Below are 22386 nucleotides of genomic sequence, written 5' to 3' on the forward strand. Positions count from 1 at the left end.
ACAAATGGTACAATATTATGCACGTAATAGAAAACTGTCCTACTTGAATCAAAGTCAACAGGTGAATTACCGTAGAAAGGATCTAATGACCAGTCCCCACACAAATTATGTGCTTATGCCGAGGCCGGGAATATTACCGATGACAATTGAATATTGTTTTATATCAGCTGCAAGCTACAATTGACAATGACATGTTTGTAAATGTCAAATACTTATTAAATGTACTTTTCGAACATACTGCGACTTCAATGCCCCTTCGCGCTTCGTTATGTCCCTCGGTGGAACATTGTTTGCGTCTCTTGTTACTTGATATTAGGTGTAAATAGAAACGCACATATATGGTATTTTGTTTATTGAAATAAGTTTTAAATGTTGCTTTAAGTTAGTACATTACACAGTTAAGTTAATTAACACAGTAATACAGGTATATGAGTGAAGAAAATGAAAGTTCAACAAGTCTAAAGCAGTAAGCACTGAGTATTTTGCAAGACTAATAAACATGCGAATGGACAATTTGTAATATAATATTCATTTGAAGCGGAGAACCAGAACTTTCTTCACTTCTTTCAATCCTCGGTAACATTAAAGTCCAAGGTTTGTCCACTTATCACTTATATGGATTTAAATAAATTAAATTTGTATTCATTCAACTGGCTATTTCTTATTTGAGAATTACTAATTATTGCATATGAAGGACATTTGTATGCCGAAATTAAAATCCTTCTCATGTATTGGGGCATTATTAGGTTATATTCATTACCGCATCATTAAAGATTACAATGGATTTGATTTAAACAATATCTTTTAAAAGCATTTCTCATTGACGAATTAACTTAAATCATTTGTGTTTGCTCCATTCCAATCAACAAGTTGATTTTTTTACCACAGACCGATTAAAAATCTCTTGAAAACTCTGCAATTAATATAAAATTTGCATTTGCCAATAAGCTAGTGTTACTTTTCATTTAGGATTATGAAGTAAGAAGTCGAGAACCAGGCCTGCGCAATCCTTACACACGCCCGATAACTGTAATAAATACAAATATTCGGAAAACTCCGAGCTCAAATGACGACAAAATGCATTGACTTGAGCATTGTTATTCGATGCTGGATCTGGAAATAGTCGTTTTGGAGACTGGTAGAGGTATAATAAAGTTTAAAAAATAATGTATGTTATTTATGCAGGTCTGCGACTTATTTGTGTTTTCAAATATTTTCTTCACGAAAGATTATCGCTATTTAATATTCAACGAACATATATATTTAAACAATCCGGTCATTCAAAGAATCTCATGATATCCGATTATATCAATACATCGGTAACAACACAGAAGAAAACGAACTTGCATCATTTCAAGTTTGTACTAGATAATATGGAACGCCTCGTCACACAGCATACTATGGCAAGCACACAGCATACTATTATAAACACATATCATAGGATTTAAACCCACATCATTTTAATGAGACCTCCGAAATATAAATAGTCAACAGAAGACAGACTAGGCGTTCCATAAGATAACTCAATATAGATCTACAGAGAGGCATGAATCACAACTCAATATGTAATTGTAATCGTGTGTTCACTTTATGGCTTTATTTAATCTGTGATGTACACATCAAGTTTGCTATATATATATCATGCCTGAGGAAATACTACATTTTATCAAATGTATTTTTTTATTTCGGCGTCTTATCTTCATTAATTCAAAATAAGATTTTCATACTTTGGTCAGCGTTTCGGCTCACTGGATTGGTTTTAGATTGTGCATGGAATGTGTTATCTATGATAATACGCCGTTCAAGTGTGATGGGAAAAAAACATAAAACAATACAAATTCAAATTGAGCGATATTTTGCAAAACTGAAAAACATTTACTACACGACATTGATATTTTAATGAAGAAATAGAATTCTGAGAGAATGTTTCGTAATAATATCATTTTCACCAAACTGAAGTTTAGTTAATTATAAAGCATGTTACCCAAACCGGTTAAACACTGAAAGTTACGAATAAAAAACGAAAATGACATTTTTTTTCAAATTAATAGTTACAATAATGCATGTTCAATATCAAGAATGAAATTGATAATTAAATAATTATAAATAGATGTAAAAATACGAAATATATTAAATTTGAATAAAAAATACTCAAATACCGCGTTCCGCGTCTGTCAGTATCGAATACCGATTTCTGCACGCCATACTGTGAGCGAAGTCCACAACTTGCTTCGATTTACTTGTCGAATGTAGACATATCGGAGCGAGGAGTTGTCGGCAATACAGGTATTCAATTGTTATTGTCCAAGTACTGATTGCGTGGACTTCGTGCTTTTATGTGTGTGTTACTTTTCTTTTATTATCATACATTGAGTTGGGTGTCTATAACTGATCAGTGGTATTGGCTGTCAATTGAATGCATAATTATACATATTAGAACATGTTTTAGAACGATGTATTTTTATTTAAGCTATCATTTTTTATATTTGAAATTTCGTACCATATCTGTCGAATATTTGTATTGATATTATTTCTAATGTAAAAGAAAAGACTGCGGTACATGTATATTTTCAATGCGTCTTAAATTATTCCAATCGGCAGTTGCATTAATTTTATTTTTTTATGAAAGACTGTAAGATAAAAATACATTTTAAATAATCATATCAATAACCATACTATTATATAGTAACAAAAATAATTAACGGGGTTTGGAAATTTATGTTACAGTATACTCTGTCGACCTAATTTTAAACTTTGTAAAAACATAGATAATTCGTTAGATAATTACCCGAAAACATTTGATTTTTTTTCTTTACGCGGTTCACATAAGTGCCAAATATTTTGTTAAGTGCATAATTATATCAGTGTGCATCTGTGTACTTAATAGAATAATAAAACTGAAATTCGGCAAATCGTCATAAGAGGGATGCTACTATATGACAGTGCTCTATTTTATAGAATTGTATGTCAAAGATTGGTTTCAGACTTTAACTGCTTGTTAAAGAAAAAAAATACTGTAGCAGGTAATCCTTCCATTTCTATTCCCCTTTATCCACAATGGGAATAGAGTTTTTAATTTTAAAAGCTTCCTACATTATAACTACATTATAACTAACAATTATCGGAATACGATCTAGTAAGCGCTCTGGGACTAAGGGCTAGTCATCGATTCATTTAGATCTGCCTTCGAAGCGACTATCTTTTAAGAGCTATGAAGCTCTGGGACTTGCTGGACAAAGAAATCCCATTACATATCCATCACCAAATTCTTGAACTCAGAAAGTAATGTAATGCCTCATTCCGAAAGAATCTGACGACATTATGTTATTCTTTAATAGTGTTATCGAAATATTTCGTTTAATGTTATTCTTTATCGCTATGCACAGAAAACAAATCTGGAGGTTATCAAATCCCATGACTCGATGCATTTTTTTATTCAAAAGATCTAAATCAATGCCCTTTTTAAAATGAACATTTCGCTGAATAAAAGTTTATCACATTTTTTCCGTGACACCCTCGTGAATGTTCTATTTATAAAATCAACTTTTCCTATCGGTCAGTTATGTCTTATTTTGATTTTCTCCATATATATAATCACAATGAGTGTAATCAGTTGTTATACTTTCAATACCTGAAGCACAGACCTCTTATACGGCGGGGTTTTCTCACCCTCGGTGCGAGTTCCTCCCCCACCTCATTAAAAGAATCCACAGTTGGCCAACACTTGTTTCGAACACCCTTTCACACTTAAATCATTATAATGGCTGAAATGGAATGGTCAGCACACTGCATTAATCAGTAGTTGGAATCATTCAGGCTGCAATGTCTTAAAGATCGACATACTAACATAACCGTCAGCGTCCTGGGTGCTTCCATGCTAAATTTAGCACAATACTGTTTGTAATCCAAACCCGCTGACAACTATGTACCACAAGCTGTATGGTTTGAGTACGGATCGGCTGGGTTGGTTGTTACTGGGACTAACAAGGTTTCATATTAATAATATCCATGTCAAACCTTAATGTACAAGTCAACAATTCAGCACGTTGCTGAAACCAAACACTTCGTAAATGGGGTTGGTCATAAGTGAAAAGACGGCAGCTGATGCGTTGTTAATACACGTACGCTTTTGTGTACACCCTTCGTAGAAAATAATTATAAGCCACTACCGTGACTGTAGATTCACATATTACCTTAAAGTACCTTAGATACTTGTATGCCCAAAAGTGTCATTGTGTGCTTGGCCTGACCATAAATTATGCTTCAGTTGTATGGTTTCCTATTATTATATATAATAATTATCTCCCTTTAAAGCTTATTACTTCCCTTGGATTTGTATTTTCGACCTTAGACCTTGAATGATGACCTTGACCTTGACCTTTTACCACGATGTCTTTGTCAGAAACACAATGCCCCCTACTGCGCCGCTTTTATTTATTTAAAAAATATATAACTTGGCAGGTCACATAATTATCTCCATTAAAGCTTATTACCTCCCTTGGATTTGTATTTTGCGACCCTAGACCTGGAAGGATTATCTTGACCTTGACATTTTACCACTTAAACTGTGCAGCTCCATGAGATACACATGCATGCCAATATAAAGTTGCTATCTTAAATATTGCAAAAGTTTTGGCCAATGTTAAAGTTTTTTTTCGGACGGACGGACAGACTGACATACTGACGGACAGTTCAACTGCTACCGGGGCATAAAAATACAAATAAGATCAACGAATAAATGTTGGAATTTATAAAAGAAACACACACTTAAACGTACAGAACAAATACATTATTTGTTTCCACAAACAAAGCATTTTTTTTTAAACAGGTTATAACATATGGCCCGATGATAGGGCGATTTCCACAACTTTTCCGCTCACCGTCAAAATTTTATACTTCTGTTGAGAGCACCGTATCCTTCTGACGAAAAGAAACATGGCGGACGAAGCAATATCAGGTAAGTGGGCGATAAAATGTTTTACTATAAGACAATGCAAAATGATTGCCTCTTGCGAAGCACTCCACCGAATTTCTGAACCAATATGTCGTCTATTTAATAGTTTACCAGTCGTGAAATATTTAGCATGACTTTAAAATAGTGTTTACAAAAAGTCGTGTCGCGATCGACACCATTCGAATTTCTGAGAAAAATGTAATAATCAGATGATTGTCGATGTGTCAGACTTGATGTGACAGACTTAAATCATTGTATATATAAAAAGAACATGCCATACGAACCTGTTTGTTTAAATATCTTTTAAAGGCCTAATTGTTTGGTGAAAACATGCACCACTTACATAAATATCGATGCACCGCGCAACACCAATTACAAACAGCGTATTTATATTCCGTGTAACTGAAATTCGTGGCACCGCTAATTTCTGCACATGGTTTTAAATGATAAGCTAGAGCGAGCCATCGTGAGCTCAATTAATTTACGATAATATTCCATTTATAAAAGTAACATGTCCCAGAATTGATCTTGAAAAATGATGGCATGCTTGCACCAAAAAAGGTTCATCGGGATCGATTGTGTTGCTTTCCAGTACATGAAGGGCACATGTTTAAGTCTCATGTTTAATGTATCTATATTGTTGTGGTAAAATACAAGCACTATTGATTAGTAATATTTATTTATTTCAGATGCATAATCAGTAAAAAAGATGTCCAGCTACGATTATGGATTGAATAAGCAAATGTTGGTGTAAAACTAACCGAAGGAAATACTAAATTTAGTTATGTATAGAGTGTACTAGTGATGCTGCATTGGTTAAATTTACTGAAATATGATTTTGATGTTTGTTGCCAAAACCAAATATATCGGGGTTTGCCAAAACCGTCGGTCCGCCGTTCCTGACCGGCAAATTTTACTCAGGACCGACAATAAACTCAAGTAAATCTGTCCGACGGACCGACAAAAAATAGCCGATCACAATATTTGAATTCGTAAACAAGAGGGCCATTATGGTCCTGGATCGCTTACCTGACTAACCTTGCTACAACAACTTAAATTCTATCAGACCCATATACAATCCCAAGCCAGATTTCATCAATTAATACATTCTGAAAACATTTCATTAAGACGTGATGAAAACTGTGACCTCTTTCATCTACACAGATTTTACTAGAATTGGCCAGGTGAACTATTGTTTGACCCCAGATGACCCATATACGATCCAAAATCAGATATTATCAAGATAACATTCTGACCATATTTCATTAAGATCAGATGAAAGCCATGACCTCTATTGTCTACACAAGGTTTTTCTATGATTTGACCTAGTGACCTAGTTTTTGATTTCAAATGACCCAAATACAATCTCAACCCAGATTTCATCAAGATTAATATTCTGGCCAAATTAAATGAAGTTTGGATGAAAACTGTGACCTCTACTGTTTACAGAAGTTGTTCTTTTAACTTTGACCTAGTGACCTAGTTTTTTACCCTAGATGACCAAAATCCGATGCCAACCCAGATTTTAACAAGGCAAACATTCTGACTAAATTTCATAAAGATTGAATGAAAATTGTGACCACTACTGTCTACACAAGTTTTTTTTATTTTTTGACCTAGTGACCTAGTTTTTGACCCCAGATGACCCAAATACAATCCTAACCCACATTTCATCAAGATAAACAGTCTGACCAAATTTCATAAAGATTGGATGAAAACTGTGACCTCTATTGTCTACACAAGGTTTTTCTATTATTTGACCTAGTGACCTAGTTTTTATTACCAGATGACCCAAATACAATCCCAACCCATATTTCATCAAGATAAACATTTTGATCAAATTTCATAAAGATTTGATGAAAACTGTGACCTCTATTGGCTACACAAGGTTTTTCTATTATTTAACCTAGTGACCTAGTTTTTGACCCCAGATGACCCAAATGCAATCCCAACCCAGATTTCATCAAGATAAACATTTTGACTCAATTTCATAAAGATTTAATGAAAACTGTGACTTCTATTGTCTACACAAGGTTTTTCTATTATTTGACCTAGTGACCTAGTTTTTTTACCTAGTGACCTAGTTTTTGACCCCAGATGACCCAAATACAATCCCAACCCATATTTCATCAAGATAAACATTCTGACCAAATTTCATAAAGATCGGATGAAAACTCTGACCTCTACTGTCTACACAAACACATTGTTGACGGACACACGCACGCACACACGCACGCACAACGGTCGCCGGACATCAAACGGTCAAATAAGCTCAGCATGTCACTGCGTGACAGGTGAGCTAAAAACGCGCTCGGAAGTAAATAACAAACATTTTAGCCCATTTTCATTACAGTCAAATTACCACACCGGTTTCAGGAGCATAAATAATACCTTATTAAAGTAGCATATAGGTTTGGATCAAATTAAAATACGATAAATCATGTCGAAAGTCCATATAATTAAACAATAATAATAATAATAATAAATCACAAATAATCCAAGCTCGGCTGAACAAAAAGAGATTTTTTCGGATTTTCTTCGAATGGTTAGTAGTCCGATATGAAATGAACCGTTTTAGATTGGGATGTGACTCCTGCATTTAACATCCTCTTTAACCAATCGCATGCGGGGATTGTCACAGCAACAAGTTTTCGCGAGATGACTCCACACAAACAACAAGTGACAGAATTCTGGTCATTTAGATAACGGACTCAGATGATGATGATGATATTGACAACACAAATGACGACATTGAATTTGATACACAAAGCGAAAAAGAAAACGAAAATAAGCTCCAATGCTACTCGCAAGAGTCTGACGCTTGTGAAATGTAGAGCGAAATAGACTCTTTCAAGTAGGATTGGAGCATTTTTTTGTTTTCATTTCAGAGGAAGCTGCACCCGGCTCCTGTTCCGTTCCCCTTCTTCCCCTTTGGATTATTTGTGGTTGATTACTTTTTACAGTTGTTAAAAATAATATCGACTTTCGACATGTTGTATTGTATTTTAATGTAATCCATACCAATACACACAAACCTCAGGATCTCGCACAAACTTTGAAAAAATGTTCTTACTTGACCCTGTCTACCAATGTAGTACTTTCTACAAGATCTCCAACAGCCCCTGACTACATTTCTCTCAGTCCTTACTGCCAATTCCCCAGGTTGCAGGTATTTCAAGATCTCGAAAAATCTCGGACCGGAACTCTAATTCTATTACGTTACCTTCATAGGCGGTGCTTACTACCTTATCTCGCGCAGTCTCGTACCAGAATTTGGCGGCTCCGTAGGGATCGTTTTTACGCTCGCTGACGCCGTCGGTGCCGCCATGCATATCACCGGGTTCGCGGAGACCGTCTGGTACATCATGTGGGTGAGTAGAAGCGTCTGGAAAATGATAATTATCATCATAATCATCATCATTATAACCATCACCATGATCGTTATAATCATTTTCTCCAGGTGAACTGAGTGGCAGAGACTGGAATAAAATTATCCTCCTAATCGTCATCATCATCAGCAGCAGACTGAGCATCATCAGCATCATTTGCATCATTATCGTTTCCAAAGAACAATTTCAAAATAAGTTCTTTGTTGCAAAAAGTAGATCCTCTTTTATTGAAGATATGTGTGTAAAAATAGAGGACACTTTTTGCAAACAAACCTCCTTTAGCAGTTATCAAATGAATTGTCACGTACATTTGAAATTAAAATACTGATTGGTTAAAAAACGTTTGTAAAAACTGCAGATAAAAACAGTATCATGTTAATTTAATCTTGTTCGCATTAAACAAGCTCTCTTTAATCGAAATATAGTTTTCGTTTCCATAAAACTGAATGTCATTTATTGTATTAGGAGTACAACACGTATATCACTGGGAACAGCATTAATGAGGTGCGGATCATCGGACTGGCCACGTGTTTCGTGTGCCTCGCCGTCATCCTCATCGGCATGGCGTGGGAGGCCAAGGTACTGTGTGTGAGTGATCAGCCAATATACCGTATTAGAGTCCAGATAAATGCCAGGGAAGTGTGTTTGAGTGGGCGAGCCGTGTACTTATGACATTGGGATACCATGGTACTATATGGAAGTGGGGCAACGGTTATTGGGTTGAAATAGTAAGCGTTCAATGTACTTTAGGGTGATGAATAGGGAGGACAATTTTCTATATGTTGATATAGTGGAAGCGGGGGGTACTGTGTAGTAGTGGGAGGCCATTTTTCTATATGTTGAATTAGTGGAAGACCAATGTACTATATGAGGATGGCGTTTGAGCTATGGTTCTAGGCATTGCTAGAGCGGGAGGATCATATAACTATTTAGTGATTGTGTGAAAGAGTTTGAGGCATTGCTATATTGTGGCCCTACCTAGTTTGTATAGGTTGATAGAGTGAGGCCATGGTTCTATAGGATTATAAAGTGAGAGTAACCCTGCCCTTGGATGATAAAACAGAAGGTCAAGGAGTATAGAGGAAGAGCAAAGCACCGCGGACTGGAAACAGATTACCATTTTTATGGTCGATAGGAGGGGTAATTCTTCTTCTATTGCAAAGGGAGTTCTATGGTCTAAAAGGGAATGCTTATTTGTTATGAAGATAAATAATTGTGTGTAAGGGTGGGGGGGATTGATGACAAAGTCTTGTTAATGACGTGAAGGCGGGAAAGGAAGGTGGAGACTGAGTGTCAAAGATTTTCTGGAGTTGGATGCCTTGCCATTTTCCTCAGTGGTTTCGAAATTATAGTGCTCAAGGTAGAGGGGGGGGGGCGGGGGGGGGGGGGGGGGGCTATCTTGACTCTCAATCCCAACTTGCACAATACTCCTTTTCCCAACAAATTGTCCTACCACTGTCCGCATTGCCTTTAACAAACCACTGATATCTTACATGCTATTTACCCCCCCCCCCCCCCACCCACACACACCGACATGACATGCGCCCACAATTACTGCAGCATCAACTCCTCACAGCACGTGTGGCTCCTGGCATTGGGATTCCTTGTAACAGTCGGACGGATTGTAAAAAAATGGTCAATGTGGAGAATGATATCATCGCGCGTTTTCCATTTGCCTGCTTTGTTTATGTCTGCTATAATTCATAAAAGAGAGCGTACAATGTTATACAAGAAATAAAGAACAACCCGTCGGATATTTTACAGTGTCAAGCGTCTGTATTTACAGCGTGGACATATCAAATTATATTTGGTGATATGATTTTGCGTCTGCATTCGGCTAAATTCATTCCACCATGTCATATGTACACGTTTTCCGACTTTTAAAGGCCCAGCTCATCTTTCTGGTGATCCTGGTCGTCGCACTTGCAAACTTCTTCGTCGGCACATTTCTTCCCCGGAATGACGAGCTGCGATGGAAGGGTATCGTCGGATACAGCGGTACGAACGCCCGGCATATTTTTTCTTTATAACGTTAATGCCCTGGAGCCGGTATTTAAGTAAAAAATCACGGAACAAAAACAAAGTTTATATTTTTCATTTATAATTCATATTTTCAACTAAAATGTTTAATTAAATATTCTGACTCCAAACGTGTAATATATTATTCTAGTAATTTGCGCACGAACAATTGATTAGCGTATTTTTTTCAAAATAATATATTAATGGCTTTTAAGAACGATTCATAATTTCAGTTGATTTATAGATGTTTTAAATCTATAGTATGTATATACACCTATTTTAAACTGCTGTGCTACTCATAGTATGAGTAGTATGTGGCAAACGGACGCAATCGGCAACAGATGTAGTTCACATTGATAAGTTCATATTGATCACATACGCATTGATATTTTGGAGAGTTTTAAAAAAGTATAAGAGCAAAACAAAACGTTGATGAAATAAGTTTGCCTCGCGGGACATTTTGGGGCTAAAGCGTATACCTAACCTCGACAACACATAGACACAATATGTAATAAAAGGCGAATATTAGAATTGTAGAATGTTGTATTTATTTTGACCAAATTATGGTAGTTTAACCAAAATCCTCGGAGCTCGTGCGGGGCAACGGAAATGTATAAAATAAGTCGATCAGTACAGGTCTCAAAACTAAAAGTAAAAAAAAAAACACTTATTTTTTAGATGAAAGTTGTGCACTACTTTTTTGTTGCAATCTAATTGCCTGTTGTTCTGCAGATTACTGGTCCTGTAAGCGCCTGGCGACCTCTGATTTTTGCGGGAATATTTGCGGCTACTCTGTCGTCTGCTCTAGCCAGCTTGGTCAGCGCCCCGAAGGTTTTCCAGGTAATCATAGTCGTTTAATTACACAGGTAACGAGACATTTGAGAAGCGCGATATTTCGTTTAAAAACGTATATTACTTAAATAAAGGCCACTTTAAGGATTCAAATATGATAAAACGTAATGGACTTATGATAGCTTTGCTGCTGATGTATTACCTATTAAAAATGCTGTCCCGAGGTAAATATGATAAACAATGTTCTCATACGTATGATTTCCAGAATTCTCTAACATCATTATGTATTATCATCTTCTAAATATGCTTTGAAATCATTGATTAAATTTACCCACTTTATTCAAGTTGTCACAAGATGGTAAATATATAACGATCGCGTTACCATTTGCTGCAAACATTTTACTCAAACCAGGCGGTGAACATTTTAAAATATATTAATGGATGTCTATTGTCAATAACATTTGAGAAACTGGATATTTCGTTGAAAACATACGTTACTAAAATAAAGGCCATTTTAAGGATTCAAATATTATGAGTAAACGTGGAATAAGGGTAACTTGGCTGCTCATGTATGACCCATCTAAAATGTTATCCAGAGGTAAAAATGATAAACAATGTTCCCATACGAAAGGTTTCCAGAATTCTCTTACATCATGATGTATTATCATTTACTAAATATGTTTTGAAATCATTGATTAAATTTACCCACTTTGTTCAAGTTGTCACACGCTGCTAAATCTTTTAAGGTCACGTTACCATTTGATGTAAAGAAAACAGATCTTCATTCCAATTAAATACAAATGTAATCCCATAGAACTTAACAATTATAATAACAAAACAAAACAACGAAATAGCCATTTACATGGTTTGTGATTTAATGTGATTGTTATCTTTGAATGATGCGTCTTGTAGACTTACGCGCATAGTTGTTTTGTATTCGCACACTACATGTATATCAAACTTGTATAACACATGTGTTTGTACCGTTAGGCTTTATATAAAGTTTATGAGTGCTAGTGCACTTTGACTATTAACTAGCCTGTACGCATCATTTTTAACCATTGTTATGCTTCGTTGCGTTAATAAGAACCCACAAATCAAATGCTAGACCATTTACACTGCTCATGTGACATAGGAATGTTAGCAATGGACATTATTTTCTAAAATGAGCCTCGATATGCGAACATTTATAAAAGCGTTTATGCGACCAAAGTTGCTCCAGACCAACTTGCTCTTACCGCAGTCTGGCAAAAAGAACTACGCTGGCCCCTTTATAGTCTCACAATGTTCTTTATCTCAATAGCACACAGGTGAGACTGCGCAAATGACGCTTGTCTGGTACTACGCTGACCGCATACGGTATAATACCCATTTTCGCATAACGCATCTCTACTGATTATTACCTACGGCATATACAAGTCGAAGTACTCTGTTTTAATAGAATCTCACCCTACGCCTTTGAAACGCACGTGTTTCAGATTCCGCTTGTTTTGCCTCGAGCATTTCACTTGTTCATGGTATTCAATTCAGCAATTTCGCTATATTATGAAATCTAGATGAACCGTTAGATTTATTTGATTATCGTTTGATGTTAGGGAATAAAATGTTTTAGTTTAAACAACTGCGCGCATATTTTTATTAAAACCTATTTGTGTAACATCAAATAAGCAATAAACCAATTTATATTTCAAAAATGTTCGGACCGAAATATAGCTTTAACGTTAAGAACTCCACCAAAAACAACCACAAAATAAACAACATGAAAAACAACGGCCTAAAATTACCCAAACAAGCAATACTATTTCTAGATCTACCAAAATTATGAAAAACCCGTCATTGAAAAATACCATGATCATCACAGAACCAATACCAACAAAATTTTCAACATAAACGGCGTCAACAACATAATTGTAAACATCAACAGTGTCAACAACAAAATCACCAGCGTCTTCAAGAACATCATAACCACCACCATCACCGCAACCAACGCCTCCACCATCTTTTTCCCATTCCAGGCTCTGTGCAAGGACCGACTGTTCCCTTTCATCCACGTGTTCGAAAAGGAATATGGAGCAAGCGGTGATCCAAGGCGCGCTTATATTCTATGTCTCTTAATCGCTGTCGCAATGGTCTGCGTCGGTAAGTGATGTCATTTTCTAAGTCGGTAAATGACGTTATGAATTGTGTAGGAAAGTGACGTTAATGTTCGTTAATGAAGGTTACTGCATTCTTTTCTTCTGTGACTGACGTGCAAGTAACTTGGGTTCTGTAGGAGATGCGGTTGAAGCTGTCAGTATGTTACATCATGGTAGTAATCGACGTCATGATTTTATTAGCATGTGACAACATGAGCAAGCTAGTCTATGTGTTCGCATTGGTTTGCAGGTTTGTGCAGTGATGGACATTTTGTGCTCAAAAGTAAGTGGCCTAATGATTTGAAAGCGGCTTCATTGTCTTCGTCATTAAGGATAGAGATTATATGAGTCAGTTAGTGACATCATGTTCTGCTGCAGAAATTGGCTTCACGGTCGGTGTAAGTTGCGCAGTGATGTTTTTCAGTTAGTGATAACATGTTAGATCTAACTTGTGCTCGATACCAAATAGTTTTGCTGCTAACGTTTCACTAAAACCAGACTTCCAACATATTACAATATATTCATGGATGTCTATTGTAAAAAGCTGACAATTATTCGACGTCCCGGTTACAATAATCAATCGAAGAAGGTGCTCGAAATCAGCAATGACACATAAAACAAGACCCATAGAGTTGACACATAAAACAAGACCCATAGAATGGCTCGATATTCATTAGGCTTTCAGGGCAGTCGAGCTTCAACAAATTTATTTCGATTAAACTAACGAGCACGTGGTCTCGTTTCCACTACAGGCTCCTTGGACATAATCGCTCCCATTATCTCCAACTTCTACCTAATGGGGTACGCTATTGTCAACTTTTCCTGCTTCTACGGAACCATGGCGAAAACCCCTGGCTTTCGGCCCGGCTTCAAGTACTACAAGTAAGTCACGGCACGATCTGTCGTATTTTGTAATCCGATGGGCGTTAAATATTGAACACTGTTGCACATTCAGTCACAATCAAATGTAAGTCTTAAACGTTTTAAACATGGACCGATGAAATCATAGCTGATTTTATGTCAACTGTTAGGAAACAGAAACATTATGAAGTGATCAGTACATATTTGTTATCATATTACGTAAAATTCACAAATAATAAATAAGACAGACGATTCTTAGTATAACACGATGTAAAACTGAATTTGGAGTTGGCGAGATGATATATTGCCCCCTCTTGGTGCAAAAAGGTACCATTTGCATTATAATTGTAATGTCCCATGGTACCTTTTTGCACCAACGAGACGATTTTATGATAAAAATATTTATTTATGTGATTTCGGAATTGTATTCACCATGACAGACAATGTGCAGCCTGATATTGCCATGAACATGATAGGTCAATGTAACAATGCAAAGTCAAAGATTGTGAATTATTGTTCGGTTATGGCTCGGATGATGTTCCTATTACTTGCAATTGTTAATCTGTATTACCAGATAATGGGTCACAAATCAATGACAAATATTATTCATGTTTTTCCGTTGGCTCTAATTTATTGGGAGGAATCTCATAGTATATTATATTATCACTTCCATCTAATGGTACATGTATATGCAAACTGTAATAGTCACGTGACAATTTTCTGTCTGAACAGCAAGTGGCTGATTCTGCTAGGGTCGGCGCTCTGCGTTGCTGCCATGTTCCTCATCAACTGGTGGGCGGTGCTTGTCACAATCGTCATCATAGCCGGCCTCTACTTCTACGTAAATAGATCGAAACCAGGTACGACAGGTGTTCGATGCGCCGTCATGATATTCATCTCATTTATTGCATATTTTATAATGGAATGCGAGAATTGAAGTTAAAACGTTTATCTTGGCAACAAATTACACACGCGGCCGTATTAATTCTCCTAGTATTATAACTATTATTTGAGAATAAGGCATGTAACTTAGTAATGTGAGTAATTCCACCACTTATCAAATCTGTTTCCACTTGATTTTGATATCCTTAGTTTTCCAGTTCTGTGTAATTCTCTTTGGTGTTATAGCTCTGTGATTGTACTTTTTCTTTTTTCTGCTTTGTGTTTTCATCTTGTTTTATTCAATGTTTTCGGACTATATTTTTTGTCCTGTTTTCTGTTCTATTTTCAGGCGGCTGCACCATTTCCCTTTTGGCTTTTTTGTTTTCTTTTCCTTTCCGTCTTGTTCTGTTTTCTCTTTGTTTATAATAAAAATGTTTTCCCTTCCTTTCAGAGGTACACTGGGGTTCCTCCACTCAAGCACATGCTTACCGCGAGGCCTTGACGACGACGTTAAAGTTAATCGACGTCGATGACCACGTCAAGAATTTCCGACCACAGTTCCTTGTGCTCACCGGATATCCTAGCAACAGACCAAACCTGCTCGACTTCGCAGCGATCATCACTAAGAAGCATTCTCTTCTGATTTCCGGCCATATTTTCAAGGTAGATGATTTATTAATTCAAATACCACTTTTGCATTTTCATTAAAAAAAGGTTGATAAATACTTAATTCACTTTGCAAGTATCTCAAATAATTGCAAAACTCAAAAAGTCAGCTCTTAATTGGGCTTAAAAAATATTTGACACCCATGTAATATTAATATTGAAATACTTACATTATTCAATTCTAGTGCACTTATTATTGCACTCTCAATTGAACCATAGGGCGAACTGGAGGAGCATCTGACCAGAATGAGGTCAATGTTTGCGTACCGATGGTTTGGTGCTCGCAAGGTCAAGGCCTCCTACAGCAGTGTGTGTGCACCGACCTTCCGCATTGGAGTACAGATTTTTCTACAGGTGAGCGTTCATGAAACCTTCTGGTACATCCGTTTAGCAAAAATATATACAGAACACACATGGATTTTTATAACATTCACTGTTTGACTAATATCGGACAGAAATACCATAGTTATTTGTGATGATGATATACATTTCATTTAATATCCCGTTACTGTGCAAATGTTGTCACTTAAGATCGGAACATAACTATAATTATAGCCTTTAAAAAAAATATGGATTGCATGTTTCGTCAAGTGAGGTATGACATGTAGGGTTTACATGTTACAGATTTACACATGTTTGTTTTTACGTTAAGAAAACAGCAATTATTATTTCTTGGTCATAGCTTTAAATTGGTACGATCACCTTCACACATTTACCAAGCACATTTTTTTTGCATGCGAAGGAATTGTGTATTGATGCATGTTTCTATTAACAGGCACTTGGAGTGGGAAGGCTCCGCCCCAACACACTGTTGCTTGGAAACAAGAATGATTGGATGAACGCGGATCCACGCGAAGTCCTCGGCTACTTCAACGTCATACAGTCAGTTGCAAACGCCTTGTTGCTTACGGAATATTGATTCGTTTCTTAATACAACATAATATCAAATAGTGTGTTATATCGTTACGTTGATGCCTGATAAAATGCAATAAACGTTTATAACGCGTTGTTGTTTATGGGATATCATCTTGTTATCATTAAAGATGCTAACGACAAGATTTAAGAATTTTAAGCACATTTAGATTTTAAAAAAAGAAACAGCTTTTTGTGACTGGAGCCATAAGTGTTGTTATACATGATTTGTTTTCAGGGACGCGTTTTACCTGCGATATAGTGTGGGAGTCCTTCGCGTGGCGGGCGGTTTCGACCGGAACAAGGGGTCCAGTGACGTCATCAATCTCGACAACACGAGTGTGTACGGGTCGGACGAGAGCGTTGAGCGGGAGGACGGTATGCACTACATTTGAATATATCTTTATTTTAATCGTTTTAGTTTCGTATTGTTATTTCCAATGTATGGATGCATTCTGTACAGCTTAATTTTGAATAGAGTAACTGCCAGAAAGCTCCATGTTCGAAGACAAATTGATTATGATCACCCCCCTCAAAACAAAGAAGTATAGTATAAAAAAAGCTTTTGTAGATGACAAGCCACAAAATAAAAACGTCATTGCAAAACCGGTCGACATCAAGACGAACACTCATATGAACAGCAAGCCGCAAATAATCCTTCTCCGGCTCAACACGCTGGACGAGGGAATCGAAAATGCGGCCTTCGAAGGTAACACACGCATGTGCAAAGTTGCTATCTTGGTCTGTATTAACAAAATTCCCAAATAGCAGGCAAAGAAATTCCTGAAATTATTGACATTTGAAAAGACTCTTCGTGTTTGTTATAAAGATAGTGAAACGTTAAACTGTTACAAACAACAAAATATAAGATGTTATTGCTTCGTACCATATTTTACATTGATCACGTTATCCGAAATGTCCAATGAACTGCGATTGCATCAAAAGTTAACATTTTCTTACGTAGCTTTGTGAATACGGACCCTAGCGTACGATCACATCAAATATTCAAGCAGTCAAGCATTCGACCAGTTCAAATACAAGCTCAAATATTTCAAGGAGTTTCATCTGTAATGATTTAAAACCTCAGACTAAGCTGAAAGCCGCAAGTTTTCCAAAATGTCTGAGTATGTTTTAAAAAATGGTTCAGGCTTAAGTCTCTTATTTCATTGAATGATGATTGAAAAGTAAAACCAACATGTATTTTGGCCGTGCTCTATGAAAAGGATGTTTAATGCATGTGCGTAAAGTAAAGTCCCAGATAAGTCTGTGCAGTCCGTACAGGCTCATCATTGACGACACTTTTCGATTGTATGATATTTTTTGTTTCTAGAAAGTCTCTTCTTAGCAAAAATTAAGTTTAGGCGGAAAGTGTAGTCCCTGTGCGGACTGCATATAATATAAAATATAAAATAAGAAATTTCGTCACGCTGTCCGCGATAAGCAATGCTGTTCAACAAGTTTGTACAAACACATAGCATATGTCCGGTATTTTACCAACATCAAACGAACTCTCGAGTATTATAATAACCCTTTATTAGCTTTAGATATTTCCTCACAGGCGACGACGCAAAGCCTGACCGAGTTGAACGGACGGCGCCTTTATTCCGGGAGAGCCAGTCCGGCACGGTTGACGTCTGGTGGCTCTACGATGACGGAGGTAAGAGAAACGCTTACATGATGAGGGCAAGGGACATCGTATTCATGAGTTATTCGTAACGGCTCCGAGACCGAAGGTCGTACCTGATGTCAAATAGTGTCGGCGGGGCTTCTGGCCTCGTACTGGACGTCTGGGAACGTAAGCGCAACAAAATGGCGTCGCATTTGACATCTGTAAATGTTATAAATGTAAATGGGACGGATGGCAAGGTATATTACATCCGGAAACATAAACGGAACAGGTGGCATCGTATCAAACGTCAGATAATATTAATAGAACTTCGTATGTGGCGTCTGGTTGCGTTATCGGTAAATGTGACAAAGTATTCGACGTCTGGAAATAAAAGCGGGAAGATAACGTCGTTCATAAAAATTGTATTGTACCTACCGCTTGCATACTGTGATGCATTTTAACGTCTAAAAAGAGGATTGCTTGATCTAGAAAAGTCGCAACAACCAGGAAACGTTTTTTGTTGGGGTGGGGGAGTAGCAGTTGTGTTTGTATTGCTGTTCTGTAAATATTAAGTAAAACTTAGATTTATAATGTTGCTCTATATTTTCATTTTGTGTGTGTGTGTGTGCGTGCGTGCGTGCGTGCGTGCGTGCGTGCGTGTGTGTGTGTGTGTGTGTGTGTGTGTGTGTGTGTGAATAAAACTGAATATCCAAGATGTGATAAATAAGACAAAACAAGTATTACAAATGTGCAATCTTTTCCAGGAATGACGTTACTGGTTCCCTACATTCTCAGTAGACGCAAACAGTGGAAAACACGAAGCTAAGGGTGTTTTGCCTTGACACCAACAACGAGGAAGTAACCGAAGACAAGAAGAGGTATGTGCTATTAGAGATACCTCCCATTTAAGCAGATGTTTAAACGTTAAACCGGCATTTTAATAAAATAACATGAAAACGATGATTAGCTGTTAATTTAAATAAACATTAAGTAAACATTAACACACACAATTAGCGATGCCTGTTAAAAAGAAACAACATATAACTTGAAGACCTTTTTTAAATGACAACATAACCACATACAGTCTGATCATATAAAATGATATCTTACAAACCACAAAGTCATCTTTCAGAATGGAATCGCTGCTGGCAAAGTTCCGCATCAAATTCTCGGAACTGACCATTCTCACGGAGATGAACACAAAACCACAGCTAAAAACGTGAGCATAGAACCATACATAAATCGAATAACATTGATTCATGGTGTCCGTGACGCGTATCGTGTTTAATTCAATTGTTGTTTTATGCATATAATAATCGACATAGAATCTATATGTATTAGTGAAGTGGATTGTCTTAAATTATGATATCAGAGGGGGTAATTACGTGATAGTCAAGATGGCGATTCCCATGCCTGTAAAGATTTTTTTCGCCCTTTATGTTTATTTTTTAAATAACTCTCAATTTTCAGCCATATTAGAAAAAAGGGGTGATCGGCGTTTGTTTCGTATTACAATTTCTTTTATTTCTCGTCTACTCCCCACAATTTTTCTTAGTTGGGCTGTAATTATTTCGATGAGAAATGTGGCAGCGATTAAAGTCGAGATCTAGAGCGAATATTAATACGATATTAACGCCAGTAACTTCCTTGCTCATATGGCTGGAAAGCGAGCGTCATTTCAAAAAGTATAACAAGAAATTAAGGGTATACAACAACGAAAAATACCTGCCTCGGCATGGACTTCACCATCTTTACAATCACATGATGACCCACTCTAGATATATACAAATGAGCCGGGCTATGTGAGAAGGGGGAAAATGAATGTGCATAAAGTATCCCCAGATCAGCCTGTGCATTTCGCACAGGCTTATCAGGGACGATACTATCCGCTTTTCTGATATTTTTCGTTTCAAGAAAATCTCTTCTAAGCAAAAATCAAGTTTATGCGGAAAGTGTAGTCCCGGACTGCACAGCTGATCTGGGACGACCGTTAACGCACATGCATTAAATCCCTTTCATATCAACCAGTTTCCATGGCAACCGCCACTCAAAATTGCAAAAACGGACCAGGGCGACTATATCACATAATTATTATAGTATATCTTATAGGAATACAAACAAATTAGGGTTTAAACAAAGGCTACACATTGTGCTTTATTTTAAAGACCAAATAATATATTTATCTCATTTGCATATTCATGAATATTAATGAGAAACTAACAAAATCGGAAAAAATAGACAAATATCACTTTATAGACTGAAATATTTAAAGTACATATTGTTTTCAGTAAATATGTGAATGTCAGCATAAGCCACTGCTTGCAGACATTCAAAAAGAGCGATATAAAGGACATTTTTTGAAGCTAAATAGATATAACACGCCCCGAAAGTGGGTGGGGTAAACATAACAACAAGGAAAATAACATAATCTCTTCCTATTAGTTATTTAGTTGCTCATTGCTGCTTTTACTTGTACTTTTAATTTAAATACATTTTGTGTATACTGTTTGACTGTCTCCATCGCCAACTCTTTCCGTTTCAGTATCACTTTCATCAGTGTCATTTTCTTCTTCAAGTTCATTTTCCATGTCCTCCAAACCATCAACGATTTGAGGCGGCGGGATAATATCTCCATCAATCCAAAGAGGTTCAATCAGGCTTGTGTCAGTGTTTTTTGGTCAATCCATATCCTTACGTTGCAAGTGGTATATCTGGATCGGGTATGTGTGACTTTTTTCCATATGCCAACTTGATAATTAGCTCTACGGATGTGTTGCAGGAGACATTGCTAACAGGGAGGCAACACCGACAAGTCTATATTCGTTGACGCATTTGGGCTATCATCACAGACCTCCTTTATTAAAAAAAAAACAACGCAATTTATCTACCGAGTAGGCTCTAGCATTTCCATACATGACACATGCGAATATATCCAATTCACCCACTACTGCGTCTGCAACTGTCGAGGTATTTCTTAAAGCAGTCATTTGAGAAACGCTTCTTGGCCTTTTTTCCATCAACTTAATAGGCTTCATATGACCATTTCCTTTGAAAGCGCTTGTTGTGTCACAACCACAGTATGCATGTATACCTAAAAGTGCTGATCTGAACTCTTCAGTTAATCCCGTAGCTTCTTCATTTATGTGAAATAGGTTTCTATGATTGCCAGCACCAGTGTCAAAAAGTATCTTGCAACCGTCAAATAATTGAATGTAGTACACAATTATGAAGAATATTTCACTGTCAGGGATTCGAATTTGAATAGTGTTGTAACCCTGTTCTTTCCCATACAGGGCATACATAATTACTCTAGTGTCGGTTTCCTCTTGTGTCGATTTCAGGTCTTCAATTAGTGTCTTTTCAGTGGTTTCTTTTCTCCATCTCTTGTTGTGAACTGAAAGGCTTCTCCTTCACAAAACAGAATAATTTTATGATCTTCACAAATTGTTGCTTGTTCTCGTCATTTGTGATTACATTCTTCCATTCTGCCGGTGTTTTGGTGTTTTCGCCTTAACTAGAAGTTTTTCTCCACACACGCGACGTTTCCTTTCCATTGCTTTTATAGACCCTTGCTTGTAAATGTCTGTACTAAATATGACATCTGTCTTCTTCGGTGTGATGTTCAATAGTTTTTCAGAAATTTGTTAAACATTTGACGGGATGTCTTTCATCGAATGAAACAATGCATCACCATGACTTATCATGCAGATATTCCAAAAGACAAGACATAAGTCGGTTTTCCAATTTGGAGTGGCGGTTGCCATGGAAACTGGTTGATATGAACACTTTCAATTGAGTTTATCTTTGAGGACAAGTGAAAAAAATTACTTACTTGAGTTACTGAACAACTTGGTATAGGTGAAAATCAATTTCAGGGTGGGGGGGGGGGGGGTGCATGGAGACCCCTTTTAGGACATGGCCTAAGAGCACGACCCAAATAAATTGCAATAATGAACTTATCATTTCGAGTAACTTTAAAGTTTTTCATCGACAAAAACTTATTTTCATTCTTATTTTTTGCATTGATCTTTTCGATCAAATACTAAAATACTAAAATTGATACATACTGGGTATGAATTAAGTTTAATTAAAGAACCTTAACAGCAAAATTTTACAGAAAAGATACATGAACATCGTTTCGATAGGATGGAAAATGGCGGAATCTGG

The 22386-nt window shown here is 36.7% G+C and overlaps 1 protein-coding gene across 1 annotated transcript; it reads left to right on the top strand.

Moving 5' to 3' along the window:
- Positions 1-3923: 3923 nt before the first annotated feature.
- On the top strand, positions 3924-19442 carry LOC127851850 (solute carrier family 12 member 2-like). The gene is given in 17 exon segments (XM_052385831.1): positions 3924-3963; positions 8186-8325; positions 8809-8922; positions 10230-10349; positions 11095-11202; positions 13170-13293; positions 14042-14171; positions 14883-15010; positions 15484-15695; positions 15918-16052; positions 16474-16580; positions 16849-16988; positions 17182-17319; positions 18169-18267; positions 18984-19031; positions 19034-19097; positions 19352-19442. Coding segments are annotated over 17 exon segments (1938 nt in total).
- Positions 19443-22386: the final 2944 nt, after the last annotated feature.

The sequence above is a fragment of the Dreissena polymorpha genome, chromosome 1 (genome assembly GCF_020536995.1).
Source record: "Dreissena polymorpha isolate Duluth1 chromosome 1, UMN_Dpol_1.0, whole genome shotgun sequence".
NCBI classification, from domain to species: Eukaryota; Metazoa; Mollusca; class Bivalvia; order Myida; family Dreissenidae; genus Dreissena; species Dreissena polymorpha.